Source organism: Centroberyx gerrardi, chromosome 7, assembly GCF_048128805.1.
Source record: "Centroberyx gerrardi isolate f3 chromosome 7, fCenGer3.hap1.cur.20231027, whole genome shotgun sequence".
Lineage (NCBI taxonomy): Eukaryota > Metazoa > Chordata > Actinopteri > Beryciformes > Berycidae > Centroberyx > Centroberyx gerrardi.
In genome coordinates this window covers 11,051,242-11,078,357 of record NC_136003.1, presented here as the reverse complement: position 1 = coordinate 11,078,357, position 27,116 = coordinate 11,051,242, and the positions used below count along the sequence as shown (strand labels likewise).

At 44.6% G+C, this 27,116-nt stretch overlaps 3 protein-coding genes across 3 annotated transcripts; all 3 read right to left on the bottom strand.

Annotated features, from left to right (window-relative positions):
- Nucleotides 1-128: 128 nt before the first annotated feature.
- Nucleotides 129-6,377, bottom strand: wbp11 (WW domain binding protein 11). Its single transcript, XM_071902031.2, has 12 exons — nt 6,217-6,377; nt 5,722-5,808; nt 5,549-5,580; nt 5,331-5,424; nt 4,843-5,039; nt 4,391-4,524; nt 3,511-3,677; nt 3,172-3,402; nt 2,581-2,706; nt 2,193-2,477; nt 1,848-2,033; nt 129-1,437 (listed from the first exon to the last, which is right to left on the bottom strand). The coding sequence occupies exons 2-12, from the start codon at nt 5,783-5,785 to the stop codon at nt 749-751; spliced, it is 2,205 nt and encodes a 734-aa protein (XP_071758132.2). The 5' UTR covers nt 5,786-5,808; nt 6,217-6,377; the 3' UTR covers nt 129-748.
- Nucleotides 6,378-7,581: 1,204 nt separating this feature from the next.
- On the bottom strand, nt 7,582-9,505 carry bglap (bone gamma-carboxyglutamate (gla) protein). Its single transcript, XM_071901972.2, has 5 exons — nt 9,365-9,505; nt 9,042-9,089; nt 8,294-8,378; nt 7,781-7,986; nt 7,582-7,634 (listed from the first exon to the last, which is right to left on the bottom strand). The coding sequence occupies exons 1-4, from the start codon at nt 9,420-9,422 to the stop codon at nt 7,884-7,886; spliced, it is 294 nt and encodes a 97-aa protein (XP_071758073.1). The 5' UTR covers nt 9,423-9,505; the 3' UTR covers nt 7,582-7,634; nt 7,781-7,883.
- Nucleotides 9,506-11,615: 2,110 nt separating this feature from the next.
- Nucleotides 11,616-15,248, bottom strand: mgp (matrix Gla protein). Its single transcript, XM_071901971.2, has 5 exons — nt 15,109-15,248; nt 13,286-13,373; nt 13,107-13,136; nt 12,770-12,881; nt 11,616-12,240 (listed from the first exon to the last, which is right to left on the bottom strand). Exons 2-5 carry the CDS (start codon nt 13,344-13,346, stop codon nt 12,084-12,086), a joined length of 360 nt encoding a protein of 119 aa, XP_071758072.1. The 5' UTR covers nt 13,347-13,373; nt 15,109-15,248; the 3' UTR covers nt 11,616-12,083.
- Between the last annotated feature and the right edge of the window lie 11,868 nt (nt 15,249-27,116).

Below are 27,116 nucleotides of genomic sequence, written 5' to 3'. Positions count from 1 at the left end.
TTGCGGAAATGAGTGTAGTTTAAATTTAAGCCGCGGTGGATGATGGGACTTGGAGGTTTTTTTTTTTTAGAGTTCTGCCGTTGCGGGCTACACAGTATGCATTTCCATCAGTCAAAGATGAGGTGAAAAACTGTTTACGTTTTTATTCAGTTGCAGATCAAAGTTTCAGACATGTATATCGTGCTGTGTCATTTCACGTTTTGACAAACATTCCACACCTTGTTTTGATGTCCAACCGGTTTCAAAGATCAACAATAAAATAAACATTTTGACAGTCATATAAAAAAATTGCTTCTTCGGGTAAAGCCAAATTATCTCACACATCATATACAGTTGGCAGGAGGGAACAACATAGTAGTTAAACAGGAAGAAACAAAACATATTGGAGGACAAAAAGCACTCAGCTGTCTCTGGCAAAATATTTTTTCAGTGTTTCAATCTGTTTTCAGTTACGCATTTCCTAATCAGATTTAATACCATCTTCTCAAATTCACGTTCTCTCTGATGCGACAAACAATATTCCAGATCATATGAAAATTAGCCTGCTGAGACCATCGCTTGGAGAGTGTAGTGGTCTTTTGTTGTATTGCTAAATGAGGAGAAACTGATCTGGATGATTGCCTTGAAGATGAAGAAAGAGCTACTTCTATTACTCTGCACAGAAAATATGTAAAACAAATCCACTCCTTAATCTGCCTTTTTGTTCAAAGTCCCCCCAATGAACATTCCCCCACGACCCTCTTGAGTCTCAGAGCAGTCCCTCCATCTCCCTCATAAAGGCTTCATACACCTGGTCCTTAGTCTTCATGTTGGGCTGAGGCACAGCACCCATCTGGGCAGGGTTGGCGTGGCCCATAGGAGCCGCCGTGGCCTGCTGTTTCAGCCCCAGGCCAACACCCATCCCATCATCCCCCCTCCTTCCTCCACCTCCCGCTTTCTCCAGCGGCCCTGGTGCTGCCCCAGGCACCGCTCCGCTCTTGTCCCTACGCACCCTCAGCGCCGTGGGCACGAAGCGGGTGACCTCCGCCTTGGGGTTGATAATTTGAGGTTTGGCAGAGATGGTGGCTCCCCCAGAGCCGGCGCCCGGTGCCAGGCCGCCCCCTCCGGCTGCGACAGAGGTGATGTTGGCTCGCTTTTCGATCGTGGCCGCGTGGTGGTGGCTGGGGGGGTTGCTGCCGGGGTTGGCGCCCGCAGAGGGGGCGGCTGTCCCCGGGGGAGGGGGCATCTGCATGACCCCCGGGCGCATGGGCATGGGCATGGCAGGAGGGGGCATGTTGCTCTGAGAGCCCTCCTGGTTGGAGCCGGAGCCTTTTTGCCGCTGGACGATGCTGGGGGGAGCGCTGAGCACGTTGGAGTTGAGGGGCGGAGGGAAGAGGGACAGGGGTGGGGCGAGGGGACGAGGGGGCCCCCCGGCTCTTGGGGGAGGAGGTGGGATACCTGTAAGGAGAGACAAAAGACAGATGGGATTTTGAGAGAGTGTATAAAATATCTACACTCTGTTTCTTAGGGCTCTGGAAAACTTTTCCCCTTCAAACATGATGTATGCTTCTATTTAATGATGTATGGAATTCTCCATTTCTCACTATTTTTACTGCCTTAGTTTGGGATGAGCTGCAGCTAAGCAGCACTGATGTTTAAAATAGGTGTATGTTTTGACTGTGTGCCAGTAACAAAGACTGAGGTCATATCTTCCCACCAAAACACCCCAACACACGTGTGTCCATGCACACACAAGAATATATCAACATACAGACTACATTTTGAGTCAATGTGCAACACACACACAGATGTGTGAATGCATACACTGCACACAGAAGTGTGTTTTTTAAATACACACACACACACACCTGGTGGTGCTGGGGGTGGTAGTCTGGGAGGGGGTCCTCTTGGTGGGGGGCCAGGCGGGAGGCCAGGAGGGGGGCCTGGAGGAGGGCCAGGGGGCCGACCCGGTGGGGGTCCCGGAGGCAGCAGGCGAGGCATTGGACCCCTCAGGCCTCCAGGTATACCAGGAGGCCTCAAGAACGGAGGTGCACCTACGGATGACAGAATACATCATCTAAATGGAACATGTATACACTGTATATGGGTAATAGTAGCACTTATTTGAAATATTAAGTTCAGAGATTTAGTCCAGCATCTGGTTCCAGGGGTCAAGCTTGCAATCAAGCTACAAAAAACAACTTGTTACTAACCAGGTGGTGGGCCAGGAGGCGGGCCAGAAGGTGGACCGGGGGGCCTCATCGGAGGAGCTGGGGGCGGTCCCAGCGGTGGGGGCCCTGTCATTGGCGGACCTGGTAAGTGTGGAGGCCCTTGCTGCCCTCCCATTGGCCCAGCAGGAGGGGGTAGACGCTGATTGGGTATAAGGTGAGATTGGTTGTCTCCAGGCGGGCCCCTGTCCTCAATGTCTGAGTTGTCTGACTCGTCTGTGTATTCTTCTTCTACCTCTTCTTCCTCCTCCTCTTCAGGAACGGACTGACCTGAAGACAAAATTAACACAGTACGGTGTCATGAAAAAGGGAAAATGATAGAGATGTGCTTGTCTTATTAGCACCCAGCGCTGACATTGGTTTACTATAGTACCTGCCATCCTAAGCATCATGGCCTGCAGAGGCGTGATGGCCTTGGTCTTCTTCACCACCCTCTTTTTCTTCCTCCTTCCTTCCCGGGGTGCCACTGGAGGCATATCTGCGAAACGTACACTCCGATCTACAGAAGAAGTGAAGACATTAATCAAAGGAATATTTTAGTGTGAGACAATATGAATTCCTCATGGTATAAAAAAATAAAAACAAGTTGTGCAATTGTGCAAGTGTGTATGTTTACATGTGCATAACATTACAAGTTATTTCAGTGTGCATTATTTAAATTTAATTTGCCTAAGAGGAATGGAAATATGAAATTCAGTTTTTGGCTCAATTGGCACAATAATGCACATATCAGAATACTAAAAAGATCCAGTATTAGTTTGTATCAAATCACAGCGAATTTCAGTTATATACACTGTAGATAATATCGATACTATGTGAAATATTCAATTATATCAAATCAAATCGTGACCCATAGTATCAAAATCAAATCATGAGGTCCTTACAATTCCTAGGCCTACTGTCGTGTGATGTAATATGTCAGTGCATGGCAATAAACCTGCTGAGGCAATTCTGAAACACTCACTGGCATGTCTATCGCCTCTATCCTCCTCTCTTCCCCTCTCATCGTCCTGCCTGTCCACACTCATCCTCCGGTCACCGTCCGCTCCTTCATCTCTCTCTCCTTCACTGTCCTCCTCAGAGTCGCTGTCGTCATCCTCCACATCATCCCCATCCCTGTCGCTCTCGCTGCCGCTGTCCCTTTCTCTTCCCACCTCCATAGCGGATTCTTTTTCTAAACCAGGAATGGAAGGTTCTGTTCAGGAAGAGAGGGAGAGAAAAAAAAGCGTAGTTTAGTATTGGTAAGAAATATAAGGGTAAACCATATGTACAGACAGGGAAGGGAATGGTTTGTGGTTGTTACCTGCGTCTGTGCCATAAGCGCGCCGAGCAGGAATGCCGTATAGTGCCAGGACCTGTGGGGGCGGGGGGCCAGGTGGGGGACCAGGGGGTTTCTTCCCTGGGGGCAAACGAGGGACGCCTGCCACTGCTGCCGACACTGGTCCAGAGGATGACGATAGAGATCCTTTACTGAGAGACACAAAGAGAGAGTGGAGGGAGGAGTTAAGAGGGAGAGAGTGAAGCAATTGCCATTAAATACCCACCCAGGAGATGTGCTAGTAATGTTTGTGTAATATGTTAAATTTAAAGGATAATTCCAGTTATTTTCAGTTATAATAGTCCATTTCATACTTTTCGGCATTGCTCACACACTTCCATGTTTACTCTGCTGGCTGCTGGTCTTCATGCACGCAAGAGGGGGCGCAGCAGTGTTGTCTACAGCCTAGTACTAACCAGTTCTCAAAGTACTTTAACTTTCTACTTGCTAACTAACTAGGTAAAATAACATCTCTAATACCGCAAAGTAACATATCTAATACCGCAATAGTTAAGTTTCAGGCCAAGGATAATCGAAAAATCTGATTTAGGCAAGTCTCATTGCAGCATAAGTGTTACTGTGTTGAAAAGGACATGTTGTGGGTGCTTTTTAAAAAGGTTAGACCTTTTGAGTTTCCATCAGCTCTGTTGGATTGTATTGGCAGCGCTCCCTGTAAACTGAAAGGTATGTAGACCTCTACAGTGAAAAAATGGACAAAATTTTGATCTGAATCGATTGGCATGGTGGCTAAAACTAGGACAATAAGGCCCAAGTTGAAAATAACAAGAATTATCCTTTAAGTGCTACGCTAAGATGTGTTAAACCATAGGAATCTTAAATTAAGAATATGCAGGCCAATGCCTACCCAAAAGAGGTGTTCTTCTTCAGTATGGAGGGAGGCTGAGCCCCTGGCAACGGGATGTCCTGGATGAGGATACTAGAGGGGGCGTGAGGCATCTCTGGCAGAGGAATACTGTCTACCTCCACTGACTCTGCATTCTGAAAGGCAAAGAATAGGATATAAGAGACAAGGTGAGTATATTAACTGCTGAAGAAAGTGTCACCAAAAGGCCTGAGCAATGGAGAGTAAAACTAGTACTGATTTCTCAGGATTCCAGTGTGCGGATTCATGTTAAAGTTGCTGCTTCTTAGTCCAGCCAATGGTAAACAAACTTTTATGGAAGTGCACATACTAAATCCTATCATCCAAACATAGATTTCTGCAAACCCCAGGTACATAGGGTTAGGGTAACTACAATACTACACGCATGCATTCAAACAAATACAGAAACACCTGACAACAACACAAGTACGCACCTTGACTGAGTCAAAATAGAGAGACAGCTGTCCTCGCTTCGTCTCATAGTCCAGCTCCAGTTTGCGTAGCTCTTTGTAGGTGTCAGGATTCTCTCTCTCATAGAGACGGACGATACGCTCAAACGTCTCACGGAGCTTCTTCCTTTTGTCCCTCAACACCTTCTCATTCAGCAAGGGCTGCTGCACCGGGTTGAACTCTGTTGCAGGTGTAATAGGGTTGTGTTAGGACAACACAAAAAACAGGTAATTATTAGAGAAAAGTAGAAAAAAAGGAATTTCCATTGTATATAAATGGAATTCAAAAATCCCAAAAGCCTTAAATCCTGAAGAAATAATAAAATTGCATCCCCTGTTTAAAATGCAACAAGCCTTCTACTGATTTTACAAGTTTACTAACCACAATTCAGGCAAATAATCCTGCACCTATAGTCCCACTTTGAACTCTACAAATCCCGACTCAATAGCCAGTAAAAATGCAGACCCCTCACCCATCTCATCCAGCTTCTCCATGTCCTTGATGATCTGTCTGGGGTCCTTCATCTTCAGCACAGCAGCTCTCACCATCATCCTCTGCTTCTTGTTCTAGTAAGACAATTAAAGAGAGGACAATTGGAAAAATGTAAAGAAAAAAACACAAAAACATACATGTCTGTTAAAGAAGACAGCAAAACAAAAAAATCTCATATAATATGAAGACCATAAGTACCTTTTTCAACTCCCTCTTCCTGGCCTCCTTCCCTGTAGAGGGGGTAGAATGCAAACATAGTTATCGTATTGACAGATGACAACAAGACGGTTAACACTTCTCTAGGTGTTGCCGAGCAGGTCATTCTCATTAAAGAGGACTCTGCCACTTATTGACTGAGCGTCAGTACTTACTGGCCTGGTCGGTGGGGTTCATAAACTTCCCACTCTTGGTGGAGGAGGTTGAACGTCGCCCCATGGTGACGGCGCGTCTCCTTCACCCTGCCAAACATTAAAACCCGTCAACGTTAAATGGTGAGCTGAAATATAACTGTTAATGTTAACTGTCTAGCGAGAGTTAGCTAATCAGATGAAAACAAATGACATTGCACGGCGTCGTACTAGGTTCATTAGTGAATTGATATTCGTCAATCCATGACAGAAACTATACAATGATAGCAAGCAAAGTCATTCAAACGAAGCAGTTACGTTACAACTATGTAATCAAACCAAGCACTAATGATTAAATAGCTAGCAAACGTTAGCAGACAGTAAGACGCCGGTTTTGACAGACAGATCCTAGGTTAGCTAGCGTGTAGCACTTAGCTAGCAAGCTAGCCAAGATAGCTTGGCAACTGAAGCTAACACGTTAGCCAGGACTGCAGCACAGGTGGCAAAACTTGACTTTACCTTTTTTCCAAGAAAAACTTGTAGAGCGCAATGCCCTACACGAGCACGTATTAGTGCCAAAGGTAAAATAAAAACGTAGCTTTGTAACTCCGAAGAAAGAAATCCAAAGTCTTTAGGAGTGAATGCACACAACGACTTCGCTAGTTGTTCGCCATGTTTACTTTGCCGCGAGCAAGGGCGGAAGAGGCAAATTTGACGTCACCAGAAACAAGTCAACGAAAAATGTGTCATTACCCCCTGTGGCCAACTGCAGTATCAGCAACCCGGCTCCAGTATTAGCAAAATGCTGCTGCTTCACAAGTGCTTACCGCCAGCACACTCCACCAGGTTAGTGGACCTAGCTGCATCTCTAAAACACGTTTGTTACTGTTTATGGCATCCTTCTTTCATTCAGAGAGCGCAGTGGATGCTGTCTGGTCAAGCTGCATTACTGCTAGAAAGGCATGGCATGACCTTGGCTGGTGCATTGCATCCCTGAATGTACAGGTGGGTCTTTGCTTGACATGTTGATGGCAGCTCTTCACCTTTATTGACTTTATTGACACCTTTATAGCCTGGTCCTACACCATTCATTGCTTATTTGCCTAATTGTGTGGCATTTTGTCATGGCTGGGTTTGCATATGTCACATAGAATATGATTAAACATCCCCCCAGCACACACCCACACACCTTGACTCAGGATACTAGCCTGTTCACAAACAATACAAACGTGAATCCTTTCTAGGTTCGAAGTAATCTGAAATTCATTTTTAGCTACTACAAACTGCCATTCCTTGTATCTAGAGCTCACTCATTCAATTTGAGAGTGATAACATTTGTCCAACTCCAAGGCAAGCCTTAGTTTTAGGTGGTGGGGCTTCCCTTTGTTTACATTTGGATTGCAGGTTGTGGCTTTAAGGAGGCAAGGTGACAGATGGCAGGAATGAAGGACCAAAAAAGTTGTTAAATGTTGAAATTTATTGAAAAGGTTTGATTATGTCTGTACCTACCTACACCCCCCTGCCCCACCAGTTTATAATTAGTGCGCTGTATCTTAGTTGGATGATATTCACTAAATGCATTGCTCATAAACATATACTCAATAGGTGGCCCCCAATGTCAATATAGGCGTGGCTTGGGCCCCCATAATCATTCTAAACTGTGGCCTACGGTTAGGTGCCTGAGGCAGGTCAGTGTGTGTCAGGGTCCCACCTGGCTGCTCATTTGAACTGAAATTAGTGAAATGTTGCAAAATGCATTGAACACGGACACAGGACTCGAATCTTTTGGGGCCCCTGGTGGTCTGGGGCCCCGGGGCATGTGCCCTGCATGCCCAGTTGGTAATACAGGCATGATCATAGGTAGGCAAAATGACAACGCACAGGACCGTTTTATTTATCTTTATTTAATTTCATCACACTACACTACAGAATGACAGAAATGATAGAGGAGACAGTTCTCTTGGTCTATACAGGCTGGAAAATGAAACAGACAATCCCTCTTTCTCCCCCTCTCTCACTCCTCTGCTGTCCTGCCCCTCTCTCACTTTTTCATTTGTTTAACAACCTTTACACATTGGAACACTTTTGAAATTGTATTCTCATGCTTTCATTTCTAATTGCAAAGACATTGTTCAAATCAATTATAATAGAAAGACATTAGCGAAAGGCGATCAAAGGTTTGGCGTCTAGTAGGGGATTGGTCCATAGTAGGCGGTGTAGGCGGCGATGATTCCAGTTGTGTCCATCATCTCCTCACAAGCCAGGTTAGCCTCACATACCTCTCTCAGGCTGAAGAGAGAGAGAGAGAGAGGTAATAAATAGACGTCATTCATATGATATCCCAGATCATATTGGTAGGAGTCATACTTGAAAACATTCTCTGCATAATCCTAATCTCTGATTTTGATATTTTATTACCTACCACTGCATTTTCTAACGCACAGCAAAAGAGTTCACTCAAGAGATCACCTATACCAACACTATTAGCACAGATAAAACACACATAGATACACCATTGCATTAAATTCCAATATGTATGTATATGCTGGCCCACTGTTGCTGATGGGTGATGTGAAAGAAGAGCAGGTGTAAATACCTCTCCAGCTGGGTCAGGCTCAACTCTCCAGCAGCTCTCTTCTGTCTCACCACTGTGGAGGCCTGGTCCTTCTCCACAAACATGCCTGCACACCATGTACATTTATAAAAATGCCTTTGTTTCATACTCATTTGTGACTAGCTGTATAAATACAACACCTATCTGTCAGTGGTCCTTGATAGAATCAATCTAATAGAAATGCATGTTGGAAGTTCAAATTATAGCAATTACAGCAAAATTATAGCAGACATTGTTATATGTGATGTGCAAATGAAGTGCGATAAATTACAATACATTACTAGCTCAGTCCAAAAATGTTTTTCACAACCTGTTAAAATATACAGTCTAGTCCAAGGACTCCCAAACTAAATAGCATAAAAAAGAAATGTGTTAAGCCATGGAATCCTGTTTAGTAAGATTTTGTAAGTAAGATATAAATTAGTACAGCATTTTTTAGAGATAACAGTAGGGAGAAGGAAACCTCTGATAGGAAGAAACGTCTTTCTTAATCATTCTTATATTCTTTCCTCTAGTTGGGCTAACGTCTAGTAAACATCAATTCCTTATTTTAAACCTGAAACCCTCTAAATGACCCCTGGGGACCACTGATCTTGTTCAATAATCATCTTTGTGTCAGACTGATCTATGACTTTTAACCAATTACTTATGATTTTATTCCACAAAATCTTGACAGAAAAATATTCATTGACAACACAATCAAAATCATATTGCTGTATCTTTATCTTACCCTCCTGAGCAGGGTTGTCAGGCTGGGAGCCAGTAGAGGTAGAGGCATCTATAAAACACAGCAGAGAGAAATATGAATAATGATCAAGTATTTTATATATCAATGTGTGCAGGGCTACTCCTTCATTTGAACCCTTTCACCTCTACTACAAATGTCTGTCTTCTCTATTGTCAAATAAATTAGTGACAGAAGTTTTCTTTTGTTATACATAGCACAACTTACATTTTGAGCACATAAGTTGAAATAAAATTAAAATTTCAGGCACATCCCCTCTAGTTTCCCTGTTCCCATGTAAAGCTGTAAATTTGTCTTGTAGGTCTTACCCGAGCACAGACAGACGGCTGCCAGGGAGCAGAGAACCAGGATGGCCAAGGTCTTCATCTTTCTGCTTCTTTCTTCACGCTCTGGAGTATCAGGCAACAAGTAGGACTGGAGACTTCTACAGCTCTCTCTCACTCGCTCTCTCTTACACACATATACATAAATACATACTCAGTTTATAGAGGCCCTCACTATGGCTTCAGTATGTGATTGGTTAGGGAATCATGTATCATACACCCACAAAGATGCAGAGATACACACCTCCATAAAAAAAAAAAAAAAAAAACATGCGTCGATATCATGTGAGGAAAGGGGACACACACGTTCTGCATATGTTTGCACAAATGCATACACTCACTCACTCACACACACACACACACACACACACACACACAAAAGGACTGTCCACTCACTGCTTCCAAAAGGTGGGTATTTGTTTTAAAGCATAGGTGATGAGAAAACAGGTGTGGGTGATTCACAGCCACAAATATCAGCCATTGGAAGTGGTTCTGAACGATACACGTCTTGCACCTTGTTTGGGTTATTTTAGCTGCTACTGAGAAACCAGGTGCAGGTTGTGCCTGTCGTGTGCAAAGTGAATCAGTGTTTGAATATGCATTTCCATTTCCTCCTCTCTTTGTGGCTGTTCTGATATGCACACACACATGCACAATTGCACATACCTCTAGATATGGTATGTTTTTCTGTCAAATGCACACTTTTTCTTTCTGTTTTTACCCTTGTACTCATGCACAAACATCGCCTATACAGTTTGAGAGAAAGAAAGAAGAAAGAGAACTAAGAAAAAGAAAGTGTGTGTCACATGCTAACACACCAAAGCAAGGCAGAGTGGTGTGATTTAGCTGCAGAATGTAATTACCAGATTAGATTGCTTGCTGTCTGTCTGACTGGCACTAATATGAAGTTGAATCAAATCTTGGATAGACGTGCAATACCTGCAGCCAACCTGGAGAGGTCAGAGTTTTACAGCGCCCGCACACTTATACATTTAGGCCACAAAGTACATGTTGGAGAAAACCATATGATACTAATTGAACTACAGGAGAAACCACCGGCCCACATTATGTGACATGGTTTTAATCAGAGGGTTTTGTCTTTTATTACAAACCGCAGTGATTTCCTACATAAAGAAAGCGAAAGCAACATTTAGAAGCAAACCAGTGTGTTTGAAGATTTGTGGAAGGGCAATTCAAAATGTGCAAAGATATTTTTGACTAAAGCACATATGGATATAGTGCCAATAAAGTAACAGATAGCCGACATACAGCACACTGGTACATGTAATTTAATTTCAAAAACACCCCACTTTCCACACACTTGGAAACTACTTTTTTAAATGTCTTTTTCAACTTTTCAAGCATCTATTTCTTACATATTTTATTAGTTTGTTTGAAAGGGACCATCACAGTTCAACTGATATTGAACTGCAGTATCTGATGCAACATGTATGCATATAGCCAAAGCTAAATCTCCAAAGCCAATCTTAACCTTTAATTTATAATATGAAAACGTAATGCCTTCCTTTGATTTATTATCCTCTTCTGCTTTCCTTGCTGCTTCTTGTCCCGGGCCGTTTAGATTCTGGACCCGTCTGGACATGTGGGGTGTAATTTCACCGTCTGGGTCAGTGCTGCTCGCTTGAGGGACAGACTTCAGGAATTCGATCCCAGGACAGCTTTAATTGTGCACATTTTTGGTCTTGTGGCAGCACAGAAAAACAAACATCTGATGTGACTGTCTTTCTGTGACTGTGCCATGAGATCCACAGTGTGCCGACCTGTCTTTGTCTGTTAGTCTGACTGTCTGCAGCGGTCTCCAGCTCATACACAGATGTGTGTCGCGTCGCATGAATATCCAAGAAATTGGATATTGACCACAATTATTGCTGTCAATAGTGCCTGCATGCATTCAATTATGCATGTCCTTCATTCAAATTAATCCCCCATGTGTAATCCCTGTATTTTGCCTGGCTATTCTCACAAGCCTTCACACTAACCTGCTGAAACAAATAAGTAAAATACATTTGTATATACATATATAATGCTACTCTATCCTTTAAAACTAGTGTGTTTTCTATTATCGCCCATGTCACCTTGGGCAATTTCAAGAAGCCACAAAAGTTGTGCTAGTACAAACAAGATCTCTGTCTGGATTGGCAAATTAGCGGCAAGGTTTAATTCCTCAATCAACCTATGAACACCACCCTGTGGCAAACAAATGGCATAAACAGGCTTAAGACAAAACCCAATAAAGGTCATTTTATTTCTTTCAAAGACATGGAAATAAACATCGACAGCACTGGGTTGGATAGATAGGCGGATAATGTAAGAAATGGTAGGGTAGTGTGCAAAACAGAGTCATCTCCACTCAGACATATCTCATAAAGCTCATAAATGCTGGTAAGGTGTGATAATAGTAGACAGAAGTTATCCTGAGATTACACAAGAAATGGGCCATGAATTTCTACCTGTGTATGATGTGTGGTTGTTAGATATTGCAATATTTATGTGGAATTGTTAGATTGTATTCATCTTGTACTGTACAGTTTTAGCCACACTGGATGCTGTAGTATTCATGAAAAGAGGACACAAAAACAACAACATAAATTACATAAAAGTCACGGCATGTGGAACGAACAAGCGCACAATCACGTCAAGAAAGATAATAATCATGTTTGCAGTAGACCGGCTGAGACTTTGTTTAGTATCGACGGGTCTGGGCTGGATTCTGGGCTGGATTTCGGGCCCCAAAGTATCTCTGGTAGGCCTGCTGATAGCCGTGGCTATAAGCGTAGAAGCGGCAGGGAGAGTAGTCCTCGCAGGTCTCTGCACGCCTCTCCGCCGGAGACTTCACCGTCCTGGACACGAAAGAGATGGGATGATTGTGTGTGTGTGGGTGGGTGGGTGGGTGGAGGGGGGTGGGGGGGGTGGGGTAGAGATAGAGACAAAGATATTTAGAGGGAGGAAGAGAGAGAGAGAGAGAGAAGAAAACAATAATGAGAAACAGATAAACAGCGCCCAGTGGGTCTATATGTCTGTTTTGTTGCATTTCTTGTTTAATCTCACGCACCTAATTAATGCATTCAAGCATTTCTATTCAGCTTCAGGGTCTGTGTGTTTGTGTCCGTGGATGTTTCGAGCACATGTAGATGTTTAATAGTCTAATTAGGTCGTGTCTTAATGATCTATAATCTTCACGTTCTAGCTGGTATAGTGTGTGTGTGTTATTTGTACGTGCGTGTGTTTGTGTGCTTTGGCGCATGTGTCTATGTGTCTTTGTGCGTGTGCATGTTTCTGTGAGTATGTGTTTGTAAGAGAGAGAGAAAGGTGTATGTGTCCTCTGTGTGTGTGTGTGTGTGTGTGTGTGTCTGTAGCCGTGCGTCTCACCTCATGAAGTTGTAGTAGTTGAAGGAGTTTGGGTTTCCTCTGGGTGGGCTGTATGTGTTGCCCCTCTGTGGCTTCATGAAGGAGTTGGCTTGGTTCGGGCTCACGAACAAATCTGGAACCAAATAACCTTTTACTAGACAAAAACACCTACTTTCATCCGGTTAGGCATGCCCATAGCACAACGTATCTGGGTCAGGCCAAGTAAAGCGGGGGGGGGTAAGTTAGTTGAGGGTAAAACATGTGGTGCAAATATATTAGTATATCTACTACGCTGTTTTGTGTTTGTTATGATGGCATGCATGTTTTTCCATGAACGAGAGAGTTTCATTTTAATCACCTTCAAGGGATTCTGTGCTTTCATGAGAGTCTACGGGAAAAACATGGACTCGGGTTAATCATAAATGATGAATAACTGTCTAAAATTGATGTATTACAGGTTATAAATGGATAATGACTGCTGAATGATGGAGTGTGGATGGAGGGGGGAGGGGGAGGGGGAGAGGGGGGGGTTTGTACCATAGCAGACACAGAGAGAGACAACGGCACAGAGCGCCACACACTGCAGAAGACTCCTCATCCTGGGTCTCGTTTGTCCGTCTGTGTGCTGGAAACAAGGAGAAAGGTGTTTCAGTGAGTCACGTCAGCGCTAACATATGAGAGGAGTTAGATACGGGAAGAGGGAGAAAGGAGGGAGAGAGAGAGAGAGAGAGAGAGAGAGGGGCAGACAGCCAGAAAGAGAGAGAGAGAGTGGTTGGGTCAGATCTTGAATCTGTGGGCAGACAGGAAAGAACCAAAACCATAGATAGACGGTTAGAAGTGGCAAACTTGCTATATCTGTGTGTCTGTGGTTTCCTGCATATGTATGCGAGAACCAACCGTATAAACATATAAATTGTCCACTGAATATACATTATTTCCCCATGGCAGAGTCCATACATTGCTGAAGTATTTCTAGAGAGAACAAACACAAACGCAAACCAAGCCAAAAGTTGTATTTATAGGACCAGACTGAAGATCTTCTCTGTGGTAAACATGTCGGAATGTGTCAAGCGGGCAGGAGGGTTTTTTGGCTGTATCTTTTCAGTGACCTGAAGTCACTGCGGGACAATACACACACACACACACACACACACACACACACACACACACACTGTGCAACAATCTAATCCTCTGTCTGCAGGGTGGAACCCAGAGAGAATAGCTGTCTCAGTGCCAGCTAATCGGGTCCAAATAAACTTAAACTTAATGCAGGGGGATAGATGGTAATTATAAAGCCGCAGGCATTCTATATGGCTAAGCACACACACACACACACACACACACACATACATGTATGCATACACACATGCACACACACACAGACACGCACACATGCATGCACACACAAGTGACCTCAGGTGTATGACACCTGTACAAACAGCAGTCCCAGATGTCTTTAACACCCCAACTTTGAGCACATATGCTCTCACACACACACATACACACACACACACACACACACACACACACACACACACATTTGCATGCCTTCACTGTAGAAAAGCTTTCATCCCTGTCCTCTGTTTGTGGGATTTGGATGGGATTCTGTTTCAGCCGTCCTCCTTTTCACAGTCAATAGCAGCTTTCATCACACGAAACACACACACACATGCACACACAAACTCACTCACACACTCAGACACACACTCATACACACAGAAACACACACACACACACACAGTGTAACATTAGCCCCTCAGGCATATCTTGGCTTCAGTGAAACCCAGACTCAGTGGGCACAGAAACAGCAGGCCTAGGGCCCAGAGTTCAAGAAGCAGCTTCCAAAAACCTGGGCTTGCAAGGACAGTGTGTGTGTGTGTGTGTGTGTGTGTGTGTGTGTGTGTGTGTGTGTGTTATTCAGGTGCTGACAACAGTGTCTGCAGAGTTTTATACCCGTCTGAGTCTTAGCGGGGGTCCCAGGGGGTTCGCAGCCCTCCTCCCCCCCAGGCAGAATGTGCCCACCTCACTGGAAAAAGCCCCTGGCAGGATGCTACTCCCCCTCAGAGCCAATCTGAAGTTACACTTTAAGTTCTCTTTACACAAACACACACAGGGAAACATACTGTACTGTGTTAAGCAGGGCATGAGGACTGCAAGTATTGCTGCATTATACTGAAAAAAATGCATCTGGTTGCTTAGTTTCGTTAAGATCAAAGATATTTCCAGAGGATATCAGCAAACAAATGTCTCTTTTTGAAGTTTTTACAAAGTTTGGCTTAGTTAACAGACTATTACTACTTTTCACCTGCCATTATTTCTACAAGATTCTTAAAAACCTATAATATGTTTAATGTACTTACCGTAAAAAGATGATTATGGTGTGAGGAGTATTGGAAATATCTCTGTGTATTTTCTCCCGGGGAATATTTCCTAATTCCTTACAGCAAGGCTTTTATACTCACCTCTCTTTTCCCCCCACCCATCTATCCCCCCCCCCCCCCCCCCCGACTCCCCCTCTCAGCCCTCGCCCTCTCTCCTCCCTTCTCCTACTATCAGCCCCTTTCCACCGCTCAATCAGACCCAAACTATTAGCTCACTCTCTCCCCGCACTCCCACACCTCCACCGAAAAACAGATGATGGAAAGGCGAGGAGGAATGGAGAAAAACAAGGCAAGGGGGGTAAACAGACAGAGAGAGACAGAGAGAGAGAGAGAGAGGAGGGTGAGGGAAGGCTGGTGCAGGGAGGTCTACCTGCTTCATAACAGGTACATGATAATATTCACTGCTGTTTGCCAGCATGGCAGCATGGTATGAAAAGAACATCTACCATACAAACACCACCGGGGACTGACTCCACCAAGGACTGACTCCATATGGGTGACACTTTCTGTCACCCATATGTCTCTGGGAGCGTGGAAAAGCATGTACTGCAATACCTGTGTTTGTGTTTTATTGTTGATCACCTAGATCTAGGTTTTTCTCTGTAAAGTCCTTTGAGACATGCTTGTGATGAAGAGCTATACAAATAAATGAACTTGAACTTGTTTCAGAGAGAGTAGACTACATTCACCAGTGTTTTAGAGGGGGGTTTTGAGGGAAATGTTCCTTTAACTTTCACTTAATACAAGGTGCTGTATAGTCCAACGATGCTGCACCCTTGAACATTTAATAAAAATAGATGTATCTAAGAACAATTCAAAGGTGCAGGTTATTTCATATCACATCAAACCTAAGCTATATGGCCTACTGTAGCACAGCACCTTTCATCAAGCCAATCTTACAGTACACTAACTTTGGAGTGAGTGTACCGGCCAGATGCCTCAGCACAGCATCTTTATGGTGTGTGTATCCGGGAGTTGCATAACGCAACATCAGATCTCTCTCAGCCAAAACGCGCTGTGAATAGCTGCGTGAAACCAGGCCCTTGCCAACAGTAAACAAACCGGAATAGGACGGCTGGATGTGCCAGGAGTCAGCGGGAGTCAGACAGACAGATAAACATTAAGACAGACATAACGATGGAGATAAACCCCGCCGACAGATAAGAAGCGGGGGGAATTCATGAGAGGGCGAGAGAGCCAGGAAGAGAGAGAGAGAGAGAGGCAAATACAGATGGAGGCGAGAGAGAAAGCACATGTTGTTAGACGCTTGGCGCTGGGGCTGCAGAGTACTCAGTGATGTGGTCATATTAGGCTGTTAGTTCTGGAGCCATTCAACTGTGGTTTGGTTCTGTAACGCAGATATTAAATGTCCTATTTCCAGGCAGATACCGACACAAAGGGGGAGGGGAAGAAGGAGCGAGAGAATGAAAGAGAGGGTGGAGGGAACATGAGTGGGTGTGTGTGTGAGCAGATTATTTTCATCTAGGTTTTAAAGTTGTTTATATTGACCGAGGGGATTTTGGGAGTCGACCACCGTATTGCAGAGCCAAGAAAAGGGGAGATGGTTTGAATTTATCCCTGAATGGGGGGGGGGGGGGGGGGGGGGGGTGGCAGACAGAACAAGAAAGGCGGAGACAGTGAGCGCATGGAAATAACGAATGGTGTCACTTTCTTTTACTCATCTCCTCCTGCCTTTCACTCGTATTTGTCTCCCTTCTCTCTTCTTCATCTCTTAAGTCATGTGTTTGCAACTCTCTCTTGTGTGCATCCTCCTCGCTTTCTCTCGCACGCAATATTTCAGTATTTTTCCTAATTCGTTCCATCTCTCACTCCCTCTTATGCAATTCATATCCTGTGCCGCTGACCAGTCACCTTCTCCGCCTCCCCGCTCTGAATAGTTAAGCTAAATATCTAATGATGGGAAATGTTCTGCATGCATGTTAGACAGGCCGGAATCGTGTTTTTGTAAGGAACAGACCGTGCCAGAGGCTCAGATAAATGATAAATGAAAAAGTGGAAAACAGGATGGGAGAGGGCCAAGTCCAGCGGTTGTGACTAACAGAGTGCACCTGTATGTCTGGACTCGGACTTTGACTGAAGACAAGGAGAGGTCATAAGGGGAGCAGGGAATGAGAGCGGGGATGAAAAGCCAAATAAAGCCATAACGGTAAACCAGGGTGGGTGCAGAGACAGAGGAGAGCTGTGTGAAATGACCGGACCCGGCTCTATTGAGTCTGCACATAATAGGAAGAGAGAGGGAGCGGAGGATGCGGATAGGAGAGGGAGGAATGGAAGGAAAGAATGATCCTTTGAGTGGGAGAGAGAGAGAGAATGAACGCGGGGGTGAGGAAAGTGAAGGAAAGAGACCGAATTCAATAATGAAGACGCGACCACAAATGTGAAAACTGGCAAAACAATGTCTGCAAAAACACTATAAGGGCCACATTCTGACCTGTTTGGGCGGGCGTGTGTTCCCACCAGTGGTTAACCAGGTCGACCTGAGGCTATCTGCGGCTCTGTCAGACAAACACCACTCCAACAACAACTCCCAAAAAAAAAATTTTAAAAAAATAAAAAACTCGCCATACTGAGCCCCAAACCTGGCAAGCCCAGATATTTTTCCTGCTATTTTTACGGCGTCATTTCATAATAGGGCCTCGTAGTCGCCGTGATTCATTTAAGAGCACGGTCTATTTGACAACAGTGGACACATTAAGGAGGGTGACGCATTTAGTAAGTGACTCAGATAGAGTCGGTGAAAACATTCTGTGATGTAAGGTTCATTCCCTGGCCCCCGTCAGGCCGTGGGACGGTGGCTGATCTGACCAGACTGCATGAGGGACAGACATTACTCAGGACTGCCCTCCTTCCTCTCAGCCTCCGATGGCCCCGCTTGTCCTGCGGCTGTGAGTTTTGCCGTTTGAATGTCAACAAGGCTTTATGCAGATTTATGGGTGTTGCGTAACACCGGTGTCCAGCGGGAAGCACGTGTCTTCAAGCCTGTCTTTTTTTTTGATTGATATGGATCTGAATAAAATACATCTCTATGGGGTTTGACACACACACACACACACACACACAAATGGTTAACAGTGAGAGGGAGATCATATGTTTTATTATCATTCCTTTTTCGGGAGGACGGTCAATTTCAACAAACACAAGAAAGAGGTTTCTTGAGAGCACCACTTCTCTGGCTTGTCCTCCTCTGGCTTCTGGCTTCCCTCCCAGGCTTCATCAGCTATTAACAAAATCCAAGGCATACATATCGAGCGGTTAACAGGGATCAACTGCCGCTTGTTGTTTCAGCAGGCCCGACCTCGCCTCTCTCCACCTCCCTCCACCTCCCTCCCAACTCTCAACCCTGCCCCTGCTCACCACAAACACTGCACACTTTCACTATCGGAAATTAAGAGAAAAATGTCAGTTATATTCCAGAAGATTTTGCAGGAAATTTGTATTCAATGGAGCTTTGTTTTACTGTAAGTAGCAGCTGACATTATCTCCCTCATATAAAAGGGAGGGAACCCAAACCACTAATGCCAAATATAATACAGTGGCATCAATGGGGAAAATTCCGCTACTCTCGGAGAACAATAATAATGTTATTAAAACCAACGCGTTTCTGCTGCAGTACAGTTTTTAATATTAAAGTTTTGTCAATTGTAAAGAAGAGTACCTGCATTTTTTCATTCATTTGTTTCTTTTTGATTCATGCACCTTGGAGAAGCTGCAAGGTTGCAATGAATCAGTGTCAAAATCAAACAGTTTTTTTCTCAGTTCCTTAAACGTTGACCATTTTAAGACACAGTCGACTTCAGCGAGTATTTTGTCAAGCATTGTAATCCCTGCTGTTGCATGATTAAGTAGGAGCATATTTGGATTAGTGATATTGCGGGAAGCCCGCTGATTCACTGTTTGGAGATGGATTTCGGATTTGGAGCCTCCAATGACTCAGTATTTGTACACTCCCTCAACTCGGGATCCATCTCCCCAAACTCTGCTAAGATTCTGTTGCACTAGTTGCTCCAGCAGAAATCCTGTTTATTTAACGCCACATCTTCGCAACAACAAATCTTCCACCTGTCAAGTTGAGTAGTGGCGGGGATAAGAGAGTCAGCTGGCTCGACGCTGTCAAAGACAAACACGTCGGAGTCTCTCGCCCCCTTCCCTCCGTCTCCTAATCTCTCCCTCTCTTGCACGCTTCTCTCCGCCAGCCAACCTGTTATTACGGTGAGATCACATAAGCACATATAATTCCAATTAGGAAATACTCTACCGTGATACGAGAAGATGGCATCAGGTTGAGTCCTGCATAATTTTGGCTTTAATCTCCAGTGAGGGATAGGTATCACACGATTGGTCCCTTGCAAATAATACATTAACTTGTGTGGATAGTTTTCTCAATGTGTATCTTTGCATTTTCAGTGTTTATCATTGACTCTGTCACTGTTGTCTATGTAGAAAGCCTGATTTAATCCTGCAATGACCAGGATTTTGTCTCCATCAAGAAGGGTGGGCTTGGCTTTGGCAGTGTGCCCGCTTTAGGAGAATACACATGCAAGCTGTTAAGGTTTAAGCACAGACTAAATTATTCAAGTGTGTGTTCATTGTCTCAATAATTGGGGTCAATTCAGGAGACGTCTCTAAGTGATGGAGGGTGTGTTGTTATTGTGTATGTGTGTGAGTGGGTGGGTGTATGCGTGCACGCGCGTATGTGTGTGTGTGTGTTTACCATACTGTCGCTGCATACCTCGGAATAATCTGCGTCTATTTCTCATAAGAGCGCTATCCAACTTGTTCGTTTTATGTGATCTTTACTCGGTGCCCCACTGCTCTTCTCCGGTGCCAAATCTAACAAACGGACCTGCAGGGCATCGTACCAGCGCTCACCCACCCTGTCAGGAATCTCACACACACACACACACACACACAAGCACGTACAACAAACACAGACACACACAAACAAGCAATCACACGGAGCGGCTCCCTTTATGAAAGGGCGTTGAGTGCAATAATATGAAAGCACAGGATAGGAAAGCTCTGCCCTTTGCAATCTGTTGTGGAGGAATTTCCCCGACCAAGATCCCCACACTGATTGTTATGCATGACCACAAACACACTAACTGCAACAATCTGCTCATCTATAAATAAGAATCATCTGTCTCTCTCTCTCTCTCCCTCTCTCTGTCTCTCTCTCTCTCTCTCTCTCTCTCTCTCTGTCTCACTCGTAAGCATTCTCTTTCTCTTTCTCCTCTCACCTTATCTCCTTTCTTCTCTCTGTCTCTCTCTATCCCCCTCTCTCATACGCACTCAGTCTCCCTCTCTCGCTTTCTCTCTCTCTCTCCTTCTCCTCCTCCCCCCCTCCATATCTCCTTTTTTGCACAACAGCGCTAGTCTCGTCTGCTGTTCCTTTCCTCTTGGCTGTGCATTCCCACTAATTATCCACGGCCGGTCTTGGACTCACTATCGTCTCTTTTTTAGGATTCTAAACTTAAACTTTACAGCTGGACTTGATGCTGACTGTGTATGGCCAGACAGAGTATAGCCTATATACTGTGTTTGTAATTCCATTTCTGTGCGTTTGCGTTTATTGCTATTATATTATAATGCTATAACCCTACTACCTGAACCTGTAATTTAGCTTTTTTTCAGTCACATCTCCAGTACACTTGGTACTTTGTTCTCTCTCTCTCTCTTGCTTCTGTGATCTCAGCTTTTCATCCATATTTGATACCCTGTTTCAATTTTCTCTCCCTATTTCAAATTCTGGCTGCCTGAGTCTTCACCCACCATTTGTCATCACCTCTCGATTATCCCTTTACCCCTCTCTCTCTGTCCCTGTCCCTTTCTCTCAGTATTGACGTGTTGGCCTGCATCTCATCTTTCTCTCTCGCTCTCTTTCTCCTCTCTGTCTGTCTGACTCACTCTCTCTCTCTCTCCCTTTGTGGTTGTCAGAAGTGGTCAGTGTAATCACATGTGTGCAGCCACTAACGCAACAAGCCAAGTAGCCAACCAGCACACAGTCTGCAGCTGACGGGTGACACGCAGGCAGCCAGCGGCACAGAGCGACGGCGACCCGCGGAGATGCACTCAGCAACCCCTTCACCTCCCTTCGCCTCCTTCCAGCTCCCTTCATCTCCCTTCAGCTCTCTCCGCTCTCATTCTCCCAGCTGTCATCTTATTTTCCGGCGGTACACCCGCTGAGAAATGAGGTACAGCCTTGTCACAAAGGCCGTACCGTATACTTATCTCTCCGCCATCGTGAGGACTGAAAAACCCAAACCTTACCAATAAGTTTAAGATGAGGTTTAAGGTAAGCTAACCTCAAGTAAGGTCAGGGTTGGGATCAGGGTCTAAGAGGGAACAAAGGGTCAGAGGGTACATGTATGACATTCAAACCTCGTCCAATCAAAATGGTGCAAATCTTTCACCCCACATACTTCCCTTACACTCCTAGTGTAAGGGAAGTATGTGGAAGTATAGACCTCCTACTAAGAACACAGCCCTCAAAAGGAATAAACAGGTGCTGCTTATCAAAGTGCATCGATTGCACTCATTTTTTTATCTTTTCTACTATAAAAGGCACATGGGGTGTTTCTAGACCGCTGACTGGCAGCTGACATCAAGGGACGCTCCCATTGTATCACGGACTACATCCGCTTCTATGAGAGCAGCGTCATATCCAAGAGGGTTTGCTGATTTCGTAATAACAAGCCGTGGATTCATGAAGACTTTAAAGCCCTCCTCAGCAGGAACAAGAGGGCTTTCGTGGCAGGAGACGGGGAGGAGGTCAAGTCGGTCCACAGGGAGCTGACGAGGGAGCTGCGGGACGCTAAGAACAGCTAGCAAGGAGAGAATAGAGGGCAGGCTGCAGCAGAGCAATGCTAAGGAGGTGTGGAAGGGGATGGAAAAGATCACCGGCTACAAGTCGGGTCCAGTTGTGGAGGGGAACCAGGAACTTGCAAACAAGCTTAACCTGTTTTTGAATAGGTTTGATTCCCTGATGTGGTGATGGGCAACACCGGCACCCCAAGGAACCTCTACACCTCAGACTTCCACTTCGACTCCCCCAACCCCTGTCACCATCCAGGGGGAGGAGGTAGAGATGGTGGACCCTGGACCCCCTTATACCCCCCTCCCCCTAACTGGCATTAAAACCTAAAACTGGGTCTTGGCTATGTTGCACATGGATATTACGTACCTCTGGACTACGTCCTTGGACTCAATCTTGCACAGGAGTCCATTTATTGCACAGAACTAATGCTTAACACCACTTTAGACACTATGCACTATCATTTTATTGTTTTATATTTATTCATATTATCTTTCCTATTGCCTTTCCTGTATTGTTTTTATTACTTTTCCTGTACTTCCTGGCATTGTTCCGCCAATTGCTGCTGTGGCACTTGAATTTCTCCCAGGGGATCAATAAAGTGCAATCTTATCTTACCTTATCTTATCTTATCTTATTAGGTCTATGTTTGTGCCTTACACAGTGCATTTATGACATTTGCACCTTGCAGAGCGAAGACACTTGTAGAACCTTTTGCATAGGGAAATGTACCGATATTACTTTTATACAGTACAGATGAAGCTGGCCAGATATGATACCGCTAATTTAACTATGCCCCAAATCATCCAGAAGTTTACACAATGGGCTACAGCATGTGTCACGATCAAAACAAATATATATTGGTATATTATATCTAACGCATCGGTAACACTTTACAGTAAGGGTACACTAAGTTAAGGGTTAGTTAATGCTTATTAAGCATTAACTAACCCTTAATTAACAGTTAACTAATGTGTAATTTACTAATGGTGTTCATGTTAACTAAGGTATTAATTTATACATTATTTAATAGTTTATAAAGATGACTATTAAATCATGTATAAATTAATACCTTAGTTAACATGAACACCATTAGTAAATGATTACCAGACACATTAGTTAACTGTTAATTAAGGGTTAGTTAATGCTTATTAAGCATTAACTAACCCTTAATTAATGTACCCTTATTGTAAAGTGTTACCAACGCATCTAACATGCAAGAGCTCATGCTTCAGCACGAGAGCCTCTATCCTCTGCATGAAAAGCCCAGACTGTGTGCAGTGGATTGGAAGTCCACACACCAGGAGCATGAACCACAAACCACTTACTTTATTCATAGCTGCCTGCGGTGTGCTGTCTGCTGCATGTGAGCTGTGATCTGATACCTTGAAGCCGTGGTAATCTGCCCTCTCTCACCCTCCCTGCCACTGTGATTGACTTAAAGCTTAAATAGGGCTTGACACCTGCAGATAGCTGCAGTGCTGTGCTCTGCTAAGTGAAACTAGTCTGCCCCCTGCAGGTGTACAACAGTGATTGCCTGTGTTAATGAAACTTGACGCCATTATGGAATATGAATGCCCTCTTGTTGTTATAGTCTCTGTTGCTGTTGGAATTATTCAGCTTGGATCGTCATATGAAAGATTGAAATATAGATGCTTAATATGTAGGAGAACCCATTGAATAGGCAAAAATGTGATTTACACAGAGAGGATACAGTGTCGATCTATTTGAGTGAATTCATATGAGGGCCTCAGATGTGTCTGCGTCTCTCCCTCTCTGCATCTCTCCTTAAATTTTTTTGCACTCTGTTTCTCTCCCTCTCCTACTTGTGGTTTGGGGTCTCTTGCCAATCCTGCAATTCCTCACTTACAGCCTCATTTCCTGAATTCTTGCACCCTCCACCATAGATACCCTGTATCCTCCTCTCCTCTCCTCTCCTCTCCCGTTTTCTCCTCTCCTCTCCTCTCCCGTTTTCTCCTCTCCTTTCCTCTCCTCCTCTCCTCTCCTCTCCTCTCCCCTCCTCTCTTCCCTCCTCTCCTCTCCTCTCCTCTCCTCTCGACACCATCTCCAGCCAAAAAAAAGCTCTGGCAGCACATGCTGGCCGCGTACTTGCTGCCAAAGCAACAGAAATGCCAAATGTTTTCCTTAACGTAAGATAGACACAACACAGATGAACACGAGAAGACTCCGCCTGGTGCTGTGCCACTCAGTTATGGTTTTTTTTAAAAACATGTGAATGTGCATATTCATTCGGATGTTACAGACACTGCCGTTCCCACAATTAGAGATGAACTATGAAAGAATCTACTCATGAATCCTCTCTCTAAACCATTCCTCAGAGTCTTTCCATTTCTCTCCACTTTTATGCTATTAAGCTCTATGAGAGCCTCCCTGTTAGCGTGTCCCTCTGGAGCTTTCCTGACCTCTGCCTGACTGCCTGAGAGCCGCCAGCTAAGACTAGTAATGAGATATTAGCCCTGACAGTGGTAACCAGGGAGGGAAGGAAAGTGCTATTCCCTCGTCTCCGCTCCTCTTTCCTCTCATCATCTCGCACCGTCTGAAGATTTACCTCCCTTCACTCCTGCGGGGAGCCGCGGCATCTCTTCTTTATTCAGATTCCCCCCCGCTCTCTCTCTCTCTCTCTCTCTCTCTTGTTCTCATCCCCTCTTTCCCCTCGTTTCTGTCTCTCTCGCCCTCCCTCCCTGTCTCTCCGTCTCTCCCTGTTATTCTCTTGCACTTCTTTCTCACACGTTCTTTCTTTGCTCCTGTGTTTCTGCACATTGCAGCAGTGTGAGTGGGTGAGGGATTAAAGTGAATCTTCCACCTCGGCTCCACCACACACACATCCACGCACGCACACCCACACACACACACACACACACACACACACAGCTGGGCTTTGGGTGCAGAGGAGGAGGTCTGGGCACTCTCAGTGTGGAGTATAGGCTCCACATACTGTTAGTGGTGTGGCTGAGCCATTTATCATAGAAACACTATGGGTGGAATGAGATAAGATAAATATTGCACAGGGCCCATTGCCTGATGCATAATGTCCTGGCATCTAACAACATTGTTTTTATATCATGTTTTTGGATAGCAAAGGCCTATATTTTTCAATTTGCCAAGTCATTCTGCAGAGAATAACTAATTAGCAGGCGCAGGTTTTGATACCGTTCAGTGTAACATTTGAGATCATATCTGGCTTATGTTTTCTGCAGAGCCTTGGCTGGAGTTAGAGAGACACCTTCAGGGACTAGACTCTAAGTGTGCTGTCTGGGTTCACAGAGTTTGTTTTCTCGCAGCCTGTTTTATAATGCTCCGCACTCCTTCACTATCGCACAGCCGCTATATAATGCATATGCCTCGCTTTCCCGGGCTTTAATGACTACTTAGAAGCGGCAATCGCAGCATCACATTATTACAGACTCTCTGTTAAGTATTAATGAGTACATTACTACACTGTGGGCTAGACGGAAATGGGACGCGTGGCTAGCCAAGGGCGAAGCCCATACACAGGACTGAATAATGAAGCTGGACACGTTGTAACAGCTACTTGGTTTATTTGGGTTATGGGCTAAGATCTAAGAGGTAAACAGATAAACACACATGCATCACATTCATCAACAGTTATCACACACACACACACAGTGAGATTATGGAGGAGGGAAATGCATTCTAAGATGAACTTGAATAGCCGTCCAAACAGATTTGTGTGTGTGTGTGTGTGTGTGTGTGTGTGTGTGTGTGTGCGTGATGGAGAGAGGGCAGAGAGATGCATGCACTGAAATGTGTGTTTGCTGTAAATATGTTGAACACAATAACACTGCAATGAGCAGATGTTCCATTAAAAGATCTCAGGATGTGTATAATAGTAAAATGAGTAATTGCTTAATTAGTACATTTAATGGTAATACTTAACATATGGTATTGACAGTCCTGAAACAGAACCAGAATATTCTCATTAATTGTGGTTTTGTGGGTTTTGTTGCAATTTATTTATTACCCTGTAAAGATTTGGCTCTTGGAAATGTATATGTTTTAAAACTTTTCAGTCAAAATAAGCCTAGTTTTTCATTATATATAGCTATCCCATTTCCTCCCATTTCGACCCAGCAGTGAATACAACATTTATCAGGTCTGCAGGGTGAGAGAGAACACCAAGCGCACGTGTAAAATGCAAAATTAAAGGGAACAGAGATGCAGAGAGAGCCGTGGGGAGCTGGCAGGGGAAAGCTCTAGTCACACTGTGTGTGATATAAGAATGAAATAAGACCGCCTGACACTGCAGAAAGTAAAATCACATCGCATCAACTCAAAGGACTAATTTCCCCTCAGCGTGACTGTGTTTTTATCATGTACTGTACAAAGCCTCTGAGGGACGCCTCTGAGCCGAATAGCCTTTCCCTTCCTTACTCCTCTTCTATTCAGCTCTCTCTTTCTTTAATCTTTATCTCTTTTTTTTGTGCAGTGTACACATCCATGCCCTTTTGCTCCTTCCACTTTTTCTCTGGGCTGCCTCTCTGTTTTTGCAGCACCAGTGAGCTGATTTGCAGGCAGCGTGGAGCGCTGTGTGTGATGTGCAGGCAGCACAGGAAGTGAATTAAAACCAAGGCACACACACATTCCTCCAACGCATGACACGTGCCGACACAAAGATGCATAATATTCCCTCAACATGTTCCTCTATAGTTCTCAGTGGAATGTGTGTGTGTGTGTGTGTGTGTGTATGTGTGCAGGCATACATGCCGTATGTGTGTCTGCACCTGCTTGCATGTATACGGTAAGTGTGTACGTGAGCTTTAATGTGTTTACATAAAAAGAAGCATGCACTTGCACTATCTAATATGTGTGTGTGTGTGTGTGTGTGTGTGTGTGTGTGTGTGTGTACGCCTGCCTGTGTTTGTGGGTATTTTCGGGCAGCATTGGCGTCATTGGCCTCCCTGCGCTATTAATGGCGTCTCCATTGTTTTCCCGGCTCGTGTGAACGTCGTCCACCTCTACTCTGCTGTCCTGGGTCTGCACAGCGTCAGGCTCTCCGATTTGGTAATATCCAATTAGTCTCTCCTTCGAGGAGAAAACGCTCACCGCTCTGATCTAATAAGTGTCTTCCCTTAATACCCATGGAAGCCGTAAAGCCCAGATTACAGCTCCAGCT